The sequence below is a fragment of the Plasmodium relictum genome (genome assembly GCF_900005765.1).
Source record: "Plasmodium relictum strain SGS1 genome assembly, chromosome: 12".
Classification (NCBI taxonomy): domain Eukaryota; phylum Apicomplexa; class Aconoidasida; order Haemosporida; family Plasmodiidae; genus Plasmodium; species Plasmodium relictum.
The window spans coordinates 457818-478293 of NC_041690.1; the positions used below are offsets into that span (position 1 = coordinate 457818).

General features: G+C 18.7%; 3 protein-coding genes across 3 annotated transcripts; 1 reads left to right on the top strand and 2 right to left on the bottom strand.

Annotated features, from left to right (window-relative positions):
• Nucleotides 1-4768: 4768 nt before the first annotated feature.
• On the bottom strand, nucleotides 4769-5856 carry LLR14.1 (leucine-rich repeat protein; the record flags this gene model as incomplete). Its single annotated transcript, XM_028677899.1, has 3 exons — nucleotides 4769-4892; nucleotides 5107-5651; nucleotides 5776-5856. The coding sequence occupies 3 exons, from the start codon at nucleotides 5854-5856 to the stop codon at nucleotides 4769-4771; spliced, it is 750 nt and encodes a 249-aa protein (XP_028534242.1).
• Nucleotides 5857-6548: 692 nt separating this feature from the next.
• Nucleotides 6549-7145, bottom strand: PRELSG_1212600 (conserved protein, unknown function; the record flags this gene model as incomplete). The annotated part of the gene is made up of 1 exon (XM_028677900.1): nucleotides 6549-7145. The coding sequence occupies one exon, from the start codon at nucleotides 7143-7145 to the stop codon at nucleotides 6549-6551; it is 597 nt and encodes a 198-aa protein (XP_028534243.1).
• A 5029-nt stretch (nucleotides 7146-12174) lies between these two features.
• Nucleotides 12175-20269, top strand: PRELSG_1212700 (conserved Plasmodium protein, unknown function; the record flags this gene model as incomplete). The annotated part of the gene is made up of 2 exons (XM_028677902.1): nucleotides 12175-12273; nucleotides 12491-20269. 2 exons carry the CDS (start codon nucleotides 12175-12177, stop codon nucleotides 20267-20269), a joined length of 7878 nt encoding a protein of 2625 aa, XP_028534244.1.
• Between the last annotated feature and the right edge of the window lie 207 nt (nucleotides 20270-20476).

A 20476-nucleotide genomic window follows, 5' to 3' on the forward strand; every position in this document is an offset into this window, starting at 1 on the left:
AAAGTAAAATTATATTATTTAATAAGTAATGATGCAATTATTTTCCTTTTTAAATACAAATGTAAAATATTATTTAAAAATAAATAAGAAAAAAAGTATATTTATTGATATAATTAATTTTTTTATAAAACACAACATTAAAAAAGATGTTTAGAAAACAAAAAAAAACGAAATTTAATTTAAAAAAAATGTTTAATAAATAAATAATATGTCTTTCTTTTCTAAAATATTTTATATTTATTTGTAGGTAGAAGCATAAAATAATAATTTTTATTTCTATCTATAAATTCATTAGATATATACATTTAGTAAGATAAATCGTGCTAATTTTTAAATACATATAGAACAATAAAAGAAAACAAATTAAAAAAGAAAATAAAAAATAATAAAATTATTCTTTTTTTTTTTTTTCTTTATAAAATATTAGTATAAAAACATTAAAGATCAAATTAAAAATACAACTGAGAAAAATTAAAAAAAAAAAAGTAATAAAAAATTCAAAATTTAAAAAGACAAATTATAAATTAAAATTATATATATAAATAAAATAAATAAATGAAAAAAGAAAATAAACATAACATTCATAATTTTAAAATATATTTTTTTTTTTTATGCACCAAAAATGTTAAATTAATATTATTTACAAATAACTATATTATTATGCATTAAAGTTCTGATTAATAGATGGATTCTAAAAAAATTTTTTTTTTTTTTTTCAAAAAAACATTTAATTTTATATATTTTAAATAAATAAAAAGAACTCATATAAACATATATGATGAAGAAAACATATAATACATAGAATAAAAGAGTGATTTATTTTTATAAAAAATTTTAAAATATAAAATTAAACAAAAATATATCAGTCTTTACATAGTTTCATATAAAATATTATTATTATTATTAATATTATTATTTTTATTAATATCATTAATATTATTTTTCTCTAAAATATAGATAATAAATTATTTTAATTTTTTTTTTTATTATTATTTAAATGTATGTTACACTTAAAATAATAAGGGTTTGCACAAGACAAATTAATAGAATAAAATATATTACAAATAATAATAGAAACTAAATACAAAATAACGTCAGTGATATAAAAAAAAAAAAAAAATAGACGTATTTATGAATATATTATTATGCATCAAATTTTAAATATGATAGTATAATATTTAGAATTATATTAATAATAAATTAGTAGTTACAAATATATATTATTATAAAAATATTTTGTTCTGTTATAACTTTTTTCGTTATTAAAAATAATTTAAAATATAAAATTAAATATTAAATAAATCTATAAGGTCTTAGTTTTCAAAAAATAACATTTAAAATTTTTTTTTTTTAACTTTTCAATTAATATATTAAATGGAAATAAGTGTAAAATAAATTATTATGAATTTTATAAATAGCTCATAGTTATCAATTAACATATATTAATTTCACAAATATGTAAAATATATTTTTATATGAACCTAAGAGTAATTTTCTAATGTTTTATATATATATATTATTATTTTATTTTATTATCGCATTAGTTCTTTTTTTTTTTCTAGTAGAGAAAACAAATGAAATGCATATTAACGAAATTTTTTGTTCTTTTTTCTTTTATTTTTAATATATTTAAGTAGAAAATAATATCGAATATATAAATATATACTTAATACAAAAATGTGTGCGCTAAATCTAAAATTCTGTCAAAAAAATTTTACTCTTTTTTATAACATCTTTTTAAATTTGTCTATACAACGAAAAAAAATTATATTATCTAATGAAACATAAACTAATAAAAAAAAAAATTATTATGAAAATTGTACAGGAAAATAAAAGAAAAAAACTAAATTTGAGTTATGTAATCTTGAAAAATAAGTTGGATAAATATAAAATAAAGCAAAAGTGTATATAAAAGTGTAAATTTAAATGATGTCGGGAATTTGTATTAAACAAAATAAAACATAAGTGCAATTTAAATTATAAAAAAAATAAGAAGTAACATTCGATTAGTGCATAAATATTAAAATTAAAAGGTTAAAGTAATTTAATGTTAAATAAGCATAAGGAAATTAAAAAAAAAAAAAAAAAGAAAACGATAAAGGTGCAATTCAGTTAGAAATGGAGTTCTATTTTAAAAATTTATTAGTTAAATTCTTTAAAACGAAAAACAAAAAAAAAAAAAAAATAATAACAGTCCTCATGTAAAATTATTATAGAATTTATTAAATATAAAAATAAATTAGACGTCGCTTTATTTTATATTTTTTCTTTCATATTTTGTATAAAAACTAAAATTTACTATTTATGTGCGTAATATTTCTAAAAAGAAAAAATTAAATATATAATATTTTGTACAATTAAAAATAAGAATAAATTTTCACAGAAATATTAACTTTGAAAGCTTAATTAAAAATTTAAACATAATTAATACGTTATTATATACATATATATATATATTTTGATATATAAGGTTATTATTTCATATATATATTTTTAGGAAATTTTCCATTTAAAAAAAAAAAAATTTAATAAAATAAAATTATTATGGATATTATAAATATATTTTTTTATGATTCTATTAAAATGTATACAACTAAAAAAAAATTGTAAAAGTTTGTGTGCAAATAAAATTAATATATTATTTAGCTCTTTTTTTATGCTTATTTCTTTAATCATCAAATTTAATAAAAAAAAAAAGGAGTTACAGAAAATGGATCCAAATATTTGATATTCTTAAATAAGATATATGTATAAATACATGAAAATGATCAAAAATTAAATCCAAATTTATAAAAAAATTGTGAACACTTTTAACTCAAAACAAAATATTAAAATTAAACAAATTCTTAAAAAAAAAAATTATTAAAAATTAAAATAAAATATATTTCTAAGTTATATAAATCATCAGAAAATTATGTATTTGTTGTGATATAATAAAAATGTAGGATACAACATGTGAGTTTTTGCATCTAAATACATACAGAAAATTGCATATAAACAAAATATAGATATATATATATATATATATATATATATATATATATATATATATATATATATATATATATATATATATATACATGAATATATATAACTTTTAATAATATTAATTCAAAATGTAATTTATAATATAAAATATAATCCAAATTTTAATTAATACAATATTATTGTTTATACATACATGTATAAATATACATCATATACATGAGCATTTACATAAAATTTAAGATTATTTCTAATTATTTTATGAATTTTAACATACATAAAAATATATTGTTTGGCAAATTCCATTTGCATAAAATTTTTAAATTTCAAATAATGATCGTATAAAAATGAATATATATGTCTGATAAAATTTTTTAAATAGAAAAAAGCTTATTTTTTTTCTTTTTTTTGATGCATTATAAATTTAAATAAAAATATTTTTTAAAATATTATAAAATATTAACAAAAAGATGAATAATGAAAATTTTAAATTTACAAAATTTTATAAAGTACCAATAAAAAAAAATAATTATTCCTTACATTCATAGAAAAATTATAACTTTCTTGGAACTGTGTGTATAGAGAAAAATCCATTGCATGTTTCATTTTTTTAATTTCGTTGTATATAAAAAAAAAATTAATAAAAATATTATTCTTATTATAAAATATAATTTTATTAGATGTTTTACATAAAATTAAATATGTAATATTTTTTCTTATTTTTGTTTTTAAGTCTAAAAGCACATTAAATAAAAAGTTAAGAATATCTTGTTACAGTTTTTTTCTTCCAAATTTTGTTATATAAATCAACAGCATGTAAAAAAAAAAAAAAGAAACACTTGAACGGTTACTCACCTTTTTTGTCCATAATTGCTCTTTTTAATTTTTTTTACATGCACAATTGTTAATATATATGTTTTTAAAAATAAATAATGTATGTTTCATTTTTATAAATTTACATTTTTTCTATTTTTTTTATCTTTAAAGTTTGATTTTACCACTAATAATAATGAATTTAATAACATAATTATTTTTGTTAAAACATATATATATAAATATGTAAATTCACTTAATGTGCATACATTTTATGTAACAATATTTTACTTGTGGATCTTTGCACGTCTACATTAACATATTTACCCAAATTTATTAAATAAATATTATAATAATAATGAATTTATTAAAAAAAATTGTGTCTCAAAATTTTATTTGAAATTTCTTAAAATTATATTATTATTTATTTTGCGTTTTTGTATAATATTCTACAGTCTTTTAATATATATGTATTTTTTTTTTTTTTTTTTTTTGTTTTGTTCTTGGAAAAATTGAAAGTACCTTTTCATAATAAAATATTATTCTCACACATAATTTAAAAATATAGAAAATTTTTAATTTAATTTAAATTCAATAAAATTTTTAATACTTTTTATGATATATTTATATTTTTTTAGTGCTTTGACAAACAACAAAATTACAAATGACAAAATTTATTTTGATTTTTACTTTTTTTTAAAAATATAATTAAAATTTTTTATCATATCGTGAAAATAATATAATATATATATATATTTTTGTTTATTTTAGAGTTTATAAAATAATATTCTATATATATGGAAATAAAAAATAGCAACTTAAAAATGAGTATAACCTATTTTAAGTAAAAAAAAAAAAAATAAACAATAAAGTAAAAAAAGAATTATTCTTTGAACAGAAATATGTTAAGTTAAAAAATAATTATATTTATGGTATCCTTCAAAAAAATGAAACAAGAATATCAAAACTTTTATTGCAAATTAAATTTATATTTGTGCGTATTAAAAGTTATATCTGATTTATTTTTCTCTATTTTAGTAATATCATGAAAATCCAAAGATTTTATATGAGGTAAGTAATGAATTACAAAAGGTCTATAAAAATAATAAGGAAAAAATAGAATGAAACGTAATTAAAAAATAAGTTCTAGAAGATAATGGAAATACAGAATTTTAACTTTTATATGAAAAAAAAATAATAATAGAATATATTTATTACATTTTAATAAAATATATAAATATATATGTTAAGGTGCGATTTAATGTTGTATAATATTATTTAATAATATAATATATATATATATAATACCGATAAAATTTGTTAAACAATTCCATAATAGGGTTATTTTCTAAAGTAAGTTTTTTTAATTTAGATAAGGATTGAAGTTTTTGAATTTCGTTAATGCTCTCTATTTTATTTGAGTGGATATATAATGCTTTTAAATTATTTAATTCCAATATACTATCATTTATTGTAACTAAATTATTAAAAGAAATATCTAAGGAAATAATATTTGAATAATTAATAGTGGATTCTATATTTTTTTGATTATATATATGCCTCAAAAGATCACTCATAAAGCATAAATCTTCTAAGTTATTATTATTTATATTTAGAACCTTTGAATTACTAGAAACATTAATTTCCTTATTATTATAATTATAGATTATTTTATTCAACTCTAATACATTCTTTTTTTCGTAATTAATTATTTTATTTGTACCAGCCCATATTTTTATATTATTTTTTAACTTAATATACTTTTCTATTTTGTTATTTTCATCTTTATTTAAATCATCATTTAGATTTTTCCTCTTATTTGAATTATCAGATTCATCATTTGTATCTTCACTCTTACGCATAAAACATTTTTAATAATAATAATTATATACTTATTTATACATATAAATAAACATAAATATATGTTTTCATTTGTTTTATTTTAAACAAAATTTTTTTTTTGTAATTTTTAATTACCAGAGTATCATTTGTTTCGTAAAATCTAGGTAAGGTTTCATATTCATTGTAACTTAATTTTAGTGAATTGAAATTCTCCATACCTTAAGAAAGTTGATATTTTTATTTAATAAAATTTTTATATATAAAAACATTTATAGCCTTTTTTTTTTTTTTTTATTGGTTTTCTAGAAATGTATATTCATAATAAAATTGTTCATTTTTGAATCCATACAAAAAGCTATAAAAGTAAACACATAAGGAAAGGATAATATGAAAACTTAAAAAAAATGGTCAATAAGATAAAAAAGTAATATAAAAAAAAAATGAATAAAATAAAACACACAAAAAAAAAAAAAAAAGATAGAAATGAAAATATAAATATAAAGATATTAAAAAGACAAATTATTATTTTTTTTTAAATTTCTTAAAGCATAGAAGAAATAATAAAAATTGAAAAAGTAAAAAAAAATATGTATCTATTATTAGGAAAAATAATAGTATTTAATTTAAAAAAAATTAATTTTTTATTAAATATAATCAAATTTTAAATGAAAAAATAGCTAAAATGGATGTTTTATTATTTCGAAAAAAATTAACTCAAAAAAAAGTTTATCTTATTATGTTATATCAAGATAAGTAAAAATTATGTAATTTTAATTTAAAATAAAATTCATTGTAGTTTTATAAGCATATATAATTTTTTGACATATGGTAATTTAATAACTATTTATTTTTCTAATTTAATATTTTTTTATGTGATAAATCATTATTTATTATAATATGCAAAAATATTAACTATTATTTTCTTTATTAATAAATTTTGCTTTTCTTAAAATTTTCCTTTTAATTTTCTCTGTTTCCTCGATATTTTTTAATTTAATTTCTACCGGCAATGGAATCTCAGTGATTCCAGTAATGCAATTTAATTTTTCAGAGTTGTCATTAATAGAGCTTTTAACTTTCAAATGATCCGATAATTTATATAAATCTTTAATAACATCATCCTGTTCTCCTTTTTGTTTTTTTGTCTTTTCGTTTTCTTCATAAAATTCCTTCATATTTTCTCTTATAAATGACTCTACATGAGCATCTTCTATTTCTTTCTCAGTAAAGTTTTTTGTAAATTGTTTATCTAATAATTTTTTTTCTTTTTCATTTTTTTCTAAAACTTTTGATTCATAATTTATATTGTCAGAATTTATTCCTTTCTTTTTTAATCTTAAATTTTGAAGTAATTTAAGATTTTTTGATGTTTCTAATTTCAATATATTAAAACTTTGATGATTTAATTCTTTTATAGTATTTTCTTGAATTTTTAAGTCTTCATCTTTTTCTAACGGAATTCTTATACGCTTGTTATCAATTTTTAATTTTCTCTTCTTTATCATAATATAAATAAAAGGATAAATTAAATTGACTAAAATTATTTCAATTACCTTTTATAATTTTCTTTTTTTTTCTCTTAAAATTATAAAATACAAAAAAATTAAATTTCTTAAATATTTAAAGATAAAATGCAGTGAAATATAATTTATATTTAGTATAAAATATTTTTAAATTTGTAACAAAAAAAAAAAAATTTATGTATATAAAAAATAATATAAAATTTACATGAGTATATATATTTTTTGTTATTATAAAATTAACTTTTTTGAAATATCTACAAAAATTTTATTTATGAATAAAATAACTTGGTTTTGATTGTTTTATATTTTAACTACTATCTCATTTATATATGTATTGCTGTTAAAATAAAAAAAAATAAGTTTTCAAATAGAATTTTAGATAATTACTTTTTTATTTAAAATTAAAATGCTTTGATATAGATTGTTCTCTTGAATTATTTTATAAACAATGCCAAAAAAATATTTTCACAAATATAAAGAATATATTTTTTAATATATTTCCAGAATATTAATTTCCCCTTTTTTCTTCATTCTCTATTAAAAATTTGTGTTTAATATTGTTTTAATATATATTAAGAATTAAAAAACACAGATGACTTAAAGATAATTATGTATAAAGTATATTATTTTATTTTTTCTTGTATGTATGGAAAACGTAAAAAAAAAATGTCAAAAAAAAATTAATGTAATATTTTATAATTTAAAAATCAGTACCTGGGCATTTGGGATATACTAAGTAATAATTAAAATAAATTTATACTAAAAAATCTTATAAAATCATTTTAGTATTTTACTTTTTTTTTAAACGTTACACTGCAAATTTTAGCTTTTTAAATTTTATGTTTCTAAAAAAAAAAATAAGAAAAAGCTTAACTTTCTTGTGAATATTATAAAACTTAACTTTTATTTAATGCATTATATGAAATTATTTAATTATAGAACAATTCTTATTTGATTTAATTTTAATAAAACGTTTAATTTTATCTAAAAAAAAAAGAAGTAATAATAAAATAAAAAACTAAAATTGAAAAATTTTATAAAAAGATGTCTGCATGCTATATAAAAGAAGCTTTTTTATAAATTCCAATACATTACTCAGTTCATCATAAAAATTAGAAAAAATTTCAAAGAAAAATTTCACTAGAATAGCAAATATATACGATTGAAGGAAAAAATAACTTAGAGTTAATTATGTTTATACATTGTTTTAAATATATCTCAAGATCATGGAGCAATTTAATATATTTTAATAAATTTTAATTTTTGATAATTTTATATATATATATATATATTTGTTTTATCTCAAATAAAATTGTGCATTTGTGTTAAGTATTTTATTGTATTTTTTTTTTTTTTTTTTCTTATACTTTATTTCTTTATTAAAACATTTGTCTTATTTATATTTTAAGGCCCCCTTTTTTTTTAACAAAATAATTTAATTTTACAAAAAACATAAAATATTTTTTTATTAAACTTTTTAATTTCATATTAATATAACTGTACTATGTTATAAAAAAGCGCTAAAAAAACAGCAATTTTTATCTTTTTTCGAAGAAAATTTTTTTTATGTTAAAAAAAAAATAGCAAAATAATATTGATTTTTATATGGCTTTTGCATGCTTGATGAATGAAGAAAAAAAAGAAAATTACTTTGACAAAAAATTCAAATTTTTAGAATTACCTAAAAAATTAAAAATATAACATAAAATGAAAGAAAATAAATAAAAATAAAGTGGCAAAATAATAATAAAACAAAAATATCTTTTGTTAAAAAAAATATGGAGATTAAAAAAAACATACATACAATTAGAAATAAGAAAAAAAAGTAAAATGAAAAACTAAATTAGAATAAAAAAAAAAAGAAACATAGAATAATTAAACTAAAAAATTAAAAACAATGAATAAACAAAATAGAAAAAATGTAGAACAGTAAAGTATTAAAAATATAGAATAACAAAAATAATATAAACAATAACAAGTTAAAAAAAAAATAAGAGAAAAATAAGAAAATATTACATAACCTTTTATTTTAAAAAAAATTATATGTAATAAGTTATTAATGAATTTCGTATCATACAGGAGACATTTTTTATTTCGAAAAGATACATATATGATAAACCTAAATCATTTACAATTTTTCAAACTATATAAATATAAAACAATATATATAAGTTTTTAGTTCTAATATAAAATGAGTATACCTATAAAAATTAAATGAACTCATTTATAAATTATTACTTTTTCTTTTTTTCTTTGTATAACATTACAGTATTCAATGAATATAGATAATATGAAAAAAATATTTTATATGAATTTATTTCAATAAAATATAAAGGAAATATACTGTAAATTTATTAATTAATATTCGATAAATATAAAACTATATGTCTTTAAGATATTATATTTTATTTCTAAAAAGGAAAAATATGCAGTATAAAGAAGCATTAAAGCTATAGCTTTAAGTTTTAATTGTACTTAAACTTCTATCAAAATTTTGATAGTGTATAATATTAAAATAGAAAAACATAAAATAATGTTTTTCATGAACTATTATTTTACTTAATTATAAAAATTTAATGAAAGCAAGAAATTGCTTTTCATTATAATTCCATTTTTTTTTTTTTTATGTATTTTTCTTTTACGTCTGAAAATTTTACTGTATGATTGCATGTAAACTAGAATCTATTATTTGAAAAAAGAAAAATATAATTATTATAGTAAAGCAAAAATCTTATTAATAATTACAACAAAATAAATATAAAATTAAGAAAATTTTCATAAATAAATAAAAATATTTCTTTAGTGCACATTATTTTATGTTGCATATTACTCAATTTTTTTTCATTTATTGACAAAATGATTAAATAGAAATCTGAAATACTTTTATGTGAATATTTCATAAATGCTATATTTATTATATTACATAAAGAAAAAAAATTTCAAGCGCTTTAATTTTATTATTAAGTATAATTTTAAAACATTTTTCTTTACATATAAGAAAAGTATTTATATTTTCATGTGCATTTTAAAATAAAATATAAAGCTTATAGATTAAAAATATTTAAGAGCAATACGTTATCTTTTTTTTTTTTTTATATATATGTATAGTGAGATTATTTTTTTTCTTGAAATATTTTACATTTTCATTTTTTTTTAATATGCCAATATATATTATTAAAATTTTAAAACATACATAACAAAATAGTACTTTTTTATGAATATAATTTTTTTTTTTTAATAAAATGTAATAATAATAAATTGACACTGCCAATTATTAAAATGGAAAAAAAAGTTATATGAGAGATATATAATTAGATAAATTAAAAAAAAAAAATTTTTTATGCTTAAAGTCTTTTCTTCTACTTGTTATATATGGAAACACGAAATTTTTTTATTTTATTTAATTTATTTATTATTTTTTTTTTTTTTTTTGCAATGATACTTCACAAAAATATATCACTTTAAGCATGTTTCTGTTTTAAGTATTATATATATATATAAATATATTCATATATATACATTTATATATATATATATATATATGTATGCATATGTAAATACTAGTATATACTTTTTAAAATTATTTTTATTATACTTTTTGAATTTTTTTTTTTTTCTTCAATGATTAAATTGTGCGAATTAATGCTTATTATTACACCGTCAAAAGCAAAATTGTAAAATTAAGTAAAAATACTATTTATATAATTATACGAGTATATTTAAAGAAAAAATAATTGCATTAAATATATATATATATATCTTATGAGTAATTTATAAGAATATTTGATTTATGCAAAAAAAATTTCTTAAAATTATATATATATATACATATATATATATATATGCATATACCTTTTTACTATTATATATTTGAAAATTTTTAATGCATCAATCATATAAAAAAAATACAAATAATATGAAAAAACAGTTACATAGAATTTTTAGCAGTTTTTTTAAAAAATTATATGAATTGTTAAAAATATAACAATAAATTTTAAATTAAATGTTAAGTGACAAAGTTGTGTAATTTATATTTATTTATACATAAATATAATCTTATTTTTCCTTTTTTTTTTTTTTCCTTTTTTACAATTATATATATGTTTATATATATATATATACATTTTGATTAATATATATAAAATATGAATTTTATTACTGCCCCCATTTTTTTTTTCCTTTTTGATAATTTTAATTTTGTTACATTAAATATTAGTTTTAAATAACGTATATTTTAAAAAAAAAAAAAAAAATTATATAAAAAATTATAAAATAAAAGAAACTTATTTATATTATTAAATGAATTTTGTAAATTTGTGTAAACATGTAAATATTGTAACTTTATGAAAAATATATATATTCTTTTTTCACTGAAACATATGTCTTCATGTAATATTAAAATTTTTTTTCATATATAAACTATAAATGAAAAAAAAAAAAAAATATTGTTAATATATTTTATTTATAAGATTAAAATATATTATATTATTTTATATTTATTTTCGTGTGTTGTAAATTTAGATTTATATATATATTATATGTATATTTTTTTTTTTTTGGAAAATTTAAATTATAATAATTTTACTTTTATTTTTTAAGAAAATTTTTCTTATAGTTGTATGGACACTTATAAATTTATTTTTTATATCAAAACATATAAACTTATATAATATATCTTTTTCATATTGTAATAAAAAATTACTTACAATTATTTTTGATTTTATTAATTTTTTTTTACCTTTTTTTATTATGAGAATTGCTTTGAGAAGAGTAAAATAAGATAAAGAAGAAAATAAATAAGGAAACATATGAACTGTATTTTTATTTGAATTTTCAATTTAGTGTAAATTATTAATTAAAAAGGAAAAAAAAAAAAAAAGATATATGTAATTAGTACTTGTTGTATTTTTTCTTAAATTGAGTAATTATACTATTAAAGTAAATAAAAAAAAAATAAAAAGAAAAAAAAAAAATTATCAAAAAAAGTTTTTTAAATGAAGTTACTGTTCAAATGAGTAAAATAAATGGATCAAAAATTGATGATATAAATAAAAGTGAGAAACAAATGAATTCATTCAACAGTCAGTTACATAGTGAAGAAAATTATAAAGTAAGCGATTAAAAAAAAAAATGAGATTTATTTGTATATATTAAAAAATAAAATTTTAATGTAGTTATAAGAAAATATAATATAAAATAAAGAAACTATATGTATTTTACTAATATATATATATATATGAAAAATATAATTTTCAGTATAAGTATGTACGCATATATAAACATGTATATTTGTATTTTTATGAATATTTTTTTTTTTCTTTTTTCAGATGAATAAAAGCTTTAATATTTCTAATTATAATTTAGATTTAATCAAATGCTTACAAGATGACTCAGGTATATATTTTATATTAGATCCAACCAAGGCTATAAACGAAAAAAAAAATTCAGAAGTATATGATATTTTTATACCTGAAAATAGTGATGGAGTAACTTTGCATGTTCAAAAAGTTAATGATGAATATAAATGTATAGGGGTTAGTATAACAAAGAAAGGTATAGACATAAACACAGGAACAAGGATTTTTAACACAAAGATTGCTGATTGGCTAGAGCAACTATTTCATTTTAATAAAACTTTAGCATGTAATAATTCTTCTAATAATGCAGCTAATAATAATAGCAAATTAAAAAGAGTTAATAGTAGTAACTCTGTTATGAGCAATAGTAATAACAATACTACTAATTCCGTTGCTAATAATAACAAAAATACTAGCAGTACAATGAATTCTATTAATAATAATAGTAATACTAGTAATAATAATAGTAATACTAATAATACTAATAATAACATAAGCAATGGAAATAATTTATCAAATAACAAATTCAATAACTATAATAATATAAAGCACACATCACCTGGTGTTCAACAACCACCAGTTGCTAATATAATGAAAAATTCTAAAAATAATTATGATAGTTTTCAAAATAATGAAAATTATAATTCTGTTATTTGTAATAAAAAAACGAATAAAGTTGTAAATCAACAAAGTTGCAATTTAAATCATTCAAATAGCACCAATAATATAGTGTCTCATGCTGTTGCTGCTGCAAACTTAACTTCTCAATCAAAAGATCAAACACATCAGCACATTCAGCAAATTCAGCATGCGAAACAAATGAGATTACATCAAATGAATAATCCTCATTCTCATAAACCTCACTTGCTATCTTACCACAATGTAAGTTATGATGATAAGAATAATAAATTGTATAATAATATAAATTCAAATAATTTAAATAACAAAAATGTACCAAATGGAAATTCTGCAGCACCTCAGATATCTTCTACATCAAATAATGAAATGATAAAAAATAGTAAATTAGGATGCACAAATAGACAAAAAAATATAAATCATCATATACATAACCATTCACATAGTGATATCTTTAATTCTCAAAATTCCCATCAAAATAATCATATATATAATCATAAATCACAACAATCTTATAATGAAAATTATGGTTATAGACCAACGCTATTTAATTTGTTAGAAGTATTAGCTAACCACAATATAACAACACCTGATCAACGTGTGTGTATAAGGGGCATAGTCACGGATTTTCTAAATAATGAATTGCCCCATGGAAAAATATATGCCTATATTGGTGCAGTAGTAGGTCATGATATTTTACATGACATAATCAGAAAATTAGAAAAAGATCCTAATAGAAATGTAGTTCCAGATGCATCAGGTTTAGCTCGAATAGAAGCAGCATTTGGATTAAGTAAATCTTCTTATGATTTCATGAACAATAATTCAAATAATTCTAGTGTAAATAATATTTCTAATGTGTTATTTAATCATCGTAATCTAAGTAGCAATATTTTAAATAACCATATTTATTCTAGTATACTATCAAATGTTGCTACCAACAATATGAATAATAATCATGCTTTAAACAATGATAGATTAAATATAGAAAATGAAGAGTTATTAAATAGCAAAGCATCAAATGATATAAATAATTTATTGAAATATACAAAAAATGAAAAGTATTCTATTTCTTGTAATAATTTATTAAATTTAAATAAAAAAAATAATCAAAATGCTAATATGTTAAATTTAAGATGTGATAATGTTTTTAATAATAATAATAATAAAAATAATAATAATTTCACTCCTCATGATTATATATGTGCAACTAGAAATTTAAATATGCAATGCTCCAACAAAAATAATTTTTCTGATGATGAAGAGGAGTTAATGAAAGCAATTAAAAAAAATATAGAAACTTATAAAATGAATAATATTAAAAATATATTGATATCATCTGTTTTTGGTAGGATAAAATGGTTAAAAATTATGAATGAATCGCCTCATGCATTTTTATATGGGCATAGTATAGTAAAATTTGGTAACAAATTATATATGTTTGGTGGTTCAAACAATAAAAATAAAAAGGTTCCTTTTAATCATACTTTAACATTTAGTTTAATTTATTATAATTATAAATTACTTCCATTAGGTGGCAGTTATCCTGAAGAAAGAGATGGCCATACTACTCATTTAATTTCATTAAAAAATGGATTATCCATATTTTTATTTGGGGGTAGTAATGAAAATATATATTATAATGATATATATATTTTAGATATGGAAACACGTAAATGGTCTCTAAGGGCAGTAAAAGGAAAGTTGCCACTACCTAGAGATCAACATTCTTCTCTTGTATATCCAGCAAAAAGTGAGCATTTAAGAGGAGAAAAATCTAGTCTTACTGAAGGAGTAATAATATTTGGTGGTAAATGCTTATATAATAATAATATTATTAATTTAAATGATATGTGGATATTTTTGTTTCAATTAAATATGTGGGTACGTATAAATTATTTAAGTGAGGAAGTACCAATAGGTAGACATGGAATGAATTTAGTATGGTCTGATACTAATACTTTATGTTTATTTGGTGGAGAATGCTATGATAATTCTAAAAATTTTAAAGAAAGAAAATTATTAGATGATATGTGGATATTTAAATTGCATACCAATAAAAATTTTATTTCAAATAATTCTAATTTGCGTGATGGGAATTCATGCAATCCAAGTGATATTATTCAAACAGATGTTTATAATAATCAATCCAACAAAGCTTGTTGTCACAAAAATGCCGCTAATAATCCCAATTCAAATGAAAAAAATTCTTTTGAAAATAATCATTCAGCAAATACTTTATGTAATAATAATTCAAATACCTATATTAGTGATAAAGAATCATCTGATAATGAAAAAGACAAAAAATTCACAAAAAAAATAAGAGTAACAGGAGAATGGCAAAGAGAAGTATATGAAGGAAAAATAGGATGTAGGTCTAATTATAGTAGTATTTTTATAACTCAAAGACATCAAGATTTTAAAGGAGCAGAGCCAAAAACTATTGAAAGATTAATGCTTTTATGTAGTGGAATAACATATGTTACTAAAGATAATAAAAGGAAAATCGTTTCTAGTGATGAAATATATGTTTATTTTTTTTCACAAAAACGATGGTATTTATTAAAAGGAAAATTATATAATGAAGAATTAATATATAATGGAAGACAAAGGCATGTAGGTTGTTTTTTTGAATCAAAAAATGTATTAGGAAGAGCAAATAAAAACCCAATTCCTTGCATATTTATACAAGGAGGTTTTAAGAAAAATGCAGTATTTGGTGATGCTTGGTTATTATCACTTACAGGAGAAAATCCATTAAGAATTCATGAATATGATTCATCAAGAGAAAAGATTTCAACTACTCAAATGCCTCTATATTATTTTAGAGATACTCATTCGATTAGCTTATTGTATAGTTTTTGTACTTTGCAGAAATGGCTATTTGGTGCATTTGCCAACCTAGTTGATAACTGTATTCAGTCAAATAATCCAGCTGAAAATGTATTTATTAAATATGAATTAACACCTGAGCATGATGGTATGCTATCTATTCAAGATGATGGAGAAGGTTTGGATTTCAACGCTATGAATAGAATATTAAGAATGTATGGAAATTATAAAAATGATGACAAAAATTTATTATATAATAATAATAATACTAGTGTTAAGAAGCATAATTTACCCAATAGTGGCTTTGTCAACCATAAGGTAGATGAATTTAATGATGATCAAAGTGATAAGGATTGTAATTCTAATAAAAATGTAAATAGAAATTCATCAAATTCAAAAAATAATTCTCAAGAACATAATAAAGAATCTTTATTAGATGAAAATGGAGAATCCTCTCAAAAACAAAAGCAGAAGAATATTGATAATGAAAAAAATAAAGAAAATCAAAATGATTACAATTATGACGAAGAGGATGATGAAAATGAAAAAGATGAAAAAGAAAATGAAGAAGTACATAAAAAAAAAAGAAAGAGAGAACAAGAAAACAATATTAATTTGAAAAAGGAAAATGATGAAAACAGTACCACAACTAATATAAATAATAAAGAAGCTATATGTGCAGATGACAAAAATAATCCAGAGGATTCTAATGAACTAAATAATAAAAGAGAAAATAGTAATAATGAAGATTATGATTATAAAACATATGATGAAGATTCTTTTTATAATGCAAATGCAAATAATACATTTGATTTAAAATACGGTGTAGGATTTAAAATGGCTTATGCAAGAATTTCCTCTAGTTGTGCTATTATGTCTAGAACTGTTCATACAATAGGTATAGGGTTATTATCCTTAGAATTAATGAATCATTGTGATGCTAAAGAATTAGCTACTCCATTATGCATGTGGAAGTTACCAAATAAAGAATTAATAAACAGAAATATAGCAAATAAATCAGAGCATAGGCATCATCAAAAATTATTAATGTCTTACACTCCATTTAATAGTCCTAGTTTATTAGCTGAACAAATTAATATCTTAGGAACATATAGTGGAACTAGATTATTATACTGGGATTTTAGAGACGATATGGATTTTATCGTATTTTGTTCAGCTAATAATAACATATATTTAAGCAGCTCTCCTTTAAGTTTAGAAGAGATTAAATACGGTAAAAAAAGAAAAAATGCTTCCAATAATAACAGTAATAGTAATAAATATTATTGTGTAGAAGATGTTAAATTAAATAATAGAGATATAAAGAGAAAATGTAATTTTGAAGATGAAAAGATTAAGAAAGCCAAAACAGAAAAGGACTCTTCTGTAGCTAACAATAATAGTGACTATAAAAGTATTCCCTTTAAAGATGAAAAAGAAGGCATTTGCATAAATGAAGAAAATATAAAAAAATATAATGAAAATAATAGCTCTTTTATAAAAAATGATAACGATAATAATCAGGATGATTTAAACAATGAAAATAACAACAATAATAATGAAAATCAGTCAAAAAGTAATAAAAATAATATAAAAAGGGAAAGAAAACTTAATGCAAATTCATGTGATGAAAGTAAAAGTATTGAAAAAAATAATAATAACGATGTGAATAAAAAACATACCAAACATCCTGTGCAAAATAAAACCCAAAATAAGGAATATGATCAATATGAATATTATAATAGTTCATTAAAAAAGTTAAATTTATTTGAATATAATGCTCATTTGCATCCATCCATTTCTAAAGAAAAATATAACATCAGTTCAATTTTTCCATTATGGGATCATCCTAAAGATAGTATAGATTATTGCCTATCTACATATTTATATTGGTTATATTTAAGAAGAAGCACTAATATATTTTTGCAAAATACTTTACTCATACCAACTTGTATGAGAAACGATAAGAATAATTTTAATGAAAAAAAAAAGAAAAAAAAGAAAAAAAGAAAAAATAAAAAAAAATTAAAAAAAAATAATAACGGTGATTTTAATAAAAAAATAATAAAAAAGAGAAAGGAAAAAAATAAAGAAAGTATATCCTTCAATAAAGAAGTGAACGATAGTCAATATCATATAAAAGAAGAAAATACCGAAGAAAACAAAAATTATATAGATAATAATAATATAAATCTTGAATCTAAGGAAAATGCAGATAAATATAATATACCAATAAAAAATGAAATAGAAGAAGAATCAAAAAATGAGGATATTGAGAAAAATAATGATAAAATTGAAAAAAGGAAAAAACAAAAAACAAACGACATGATTAACAATGACATTCAAAATGAGGAGAATGAAAATGAAGAAGATCAAAATGAGAAAGATCAAGCTGAAATAGAAAAAAAAAAATTACAGGAAGCATTAGAGCATGGAGTAAAGCAAGAAAAGAAGGAAGGAAGTGAAGTACATAAAATGGAAACAGAAATGAAAAAAGATGGAGATTTAAATGAAGATGACGAGGAAGATGAAGAAGAGGAAGAAGAAGATAAGGAAGATGAAGATGAGGATGATGAAGATAATGATGATGAAAACGAAGATGATGATGATGAAAACGAAGAGGATGATGATGAAGAAGAAGAAGAAAAAGAACAAGAACAAGAACAGGAACAAGAAAAACAAAAAAATCAACAAACAGAACAAGAATTACAAGAAATTGAAAAAGATTATGAAAATGATGGTGAAAATATTAAAGAAGATAATAATGAAAATATAGATGGGAAAAAAATAAAAAAAATAAAAGATAGTGATAATGAAATAAAAGAGGAAAATGAAAAAAAAGCAAAAAAGAAAAATGAAAAGAATGAGAATTATGTAAATATCAAAAAAGGAAATGTGTATAACAATGAAATTAAAAATGAAGAAAATGAAAAAGTAAAAAAGGAAAATTATGTCAATTTATATATGGAAAATTTAAAAATAAAAGATGAGTATTATATAAATAATACTAGTAAATACACATTATATAGTTTTCTAAAAAGGAAATTGTATAAACAAGTAGAATTTCATTATTTATTTACACCATCAGATTATGAATATGGTTCTTTTATTATGTTGGGATTTTTAAATGATAACGACAATACATCAATAGAAGTAAAAAGAGTTTGTGAAGCAGGTATTTTACTATATTATAAAAACAGATTGATAAAAAGATTAGATGCTCCGTTTATCGATTCTGCTTATAATTTATCTTTATCTAAATATCCTCCTACTCCATCTTTATATGAAGGAAATTTATATAAATATGCTCTAACAGTTATTGTCAATGTACCTAATTGGTTAAAACCATCTATTAGTAAACAAGAATTTATACATGAGAATAATTATGCTTTTCTTGTTTTCAAAAAAAAATTAATAGGTTTAATTAAGCATTATCTTCTTATTTGTCGAGATAATCTAAAATTGAAAAAATGGAAAGAATCAAGAGATTTAAAATTAAAAAATTATCTTGAAAAAGTTGAATATAAACTAAGAAGATCGAAAAACGAATCAGAAAATGAATATGAAAAGGCTTACAAAATTGTATATAACGATAAAGATAAAGTTAGAAATGAAGATATGGAAAAAGAAGAAGAACTAGAAAGAGAGGAAAATAGGCAAATAGTTAAAGAAATTGAAAAAGCTCAAGAAGAAAAGAGGCAAAGAGAAAATGAAATAGATAATAAACAGAATGATAATTATAATGATTTAGAAGAGGAAGAAGAAGACGAAGAAGAAGATGAAAGTGAAGAGTATACAAAACCAGTAAGAAAAAGAGAAAAACAAAAAAAAGAAAATAATGAGGAAGAAGATGAAGAAAAAGAAGATGTAGAACAAACAGAAAAGGGAAATAATGGACAAGATGATGAAGAAAAGGAAGATAATGAACTGGAAGAGGAGGAAGATGAAGAAGAAGATGAAGATGAACAAGAAGATGATAATGAGCAAGAATATGAAGGAAAGGAAGATGAACAAGAAGATGATGAAGAAAAAGAAGAAAAAATAAGAAAAAATCAAAACAATGAGCAAGAAGTAGATGAAGAAGAGGAAGATAAAGATGAGGATGATGATGATGAACAGGAAGAAGATGAAGAACAAAAAGGCAGAGACCATGGTAATGATGATGGTGATGATATTGAACAAGAAGAACAAGATGATGAAGAACAACAAAATAAACAACAAATTAATGAAGAAGTAAATAAATCCGAAGATGAAAATTATAATGATAGATGGAAGCAATGAAAAAAGAAAAAACAAAATAAGATATAAAAAAAAAAAAAATTAAAATGAAGATTAAAGAAAAACTTATTAAAAATAGAAAAAAATAGATCAAAGAAAAAAATTAAATGATATAGAAAATAACCAAATTATATATTATGAAATAAATAGTGAATTAGGTGAAAAAGAAAGGTATTGATCATCATCACTGAAAACAACTAAAAACAAAAA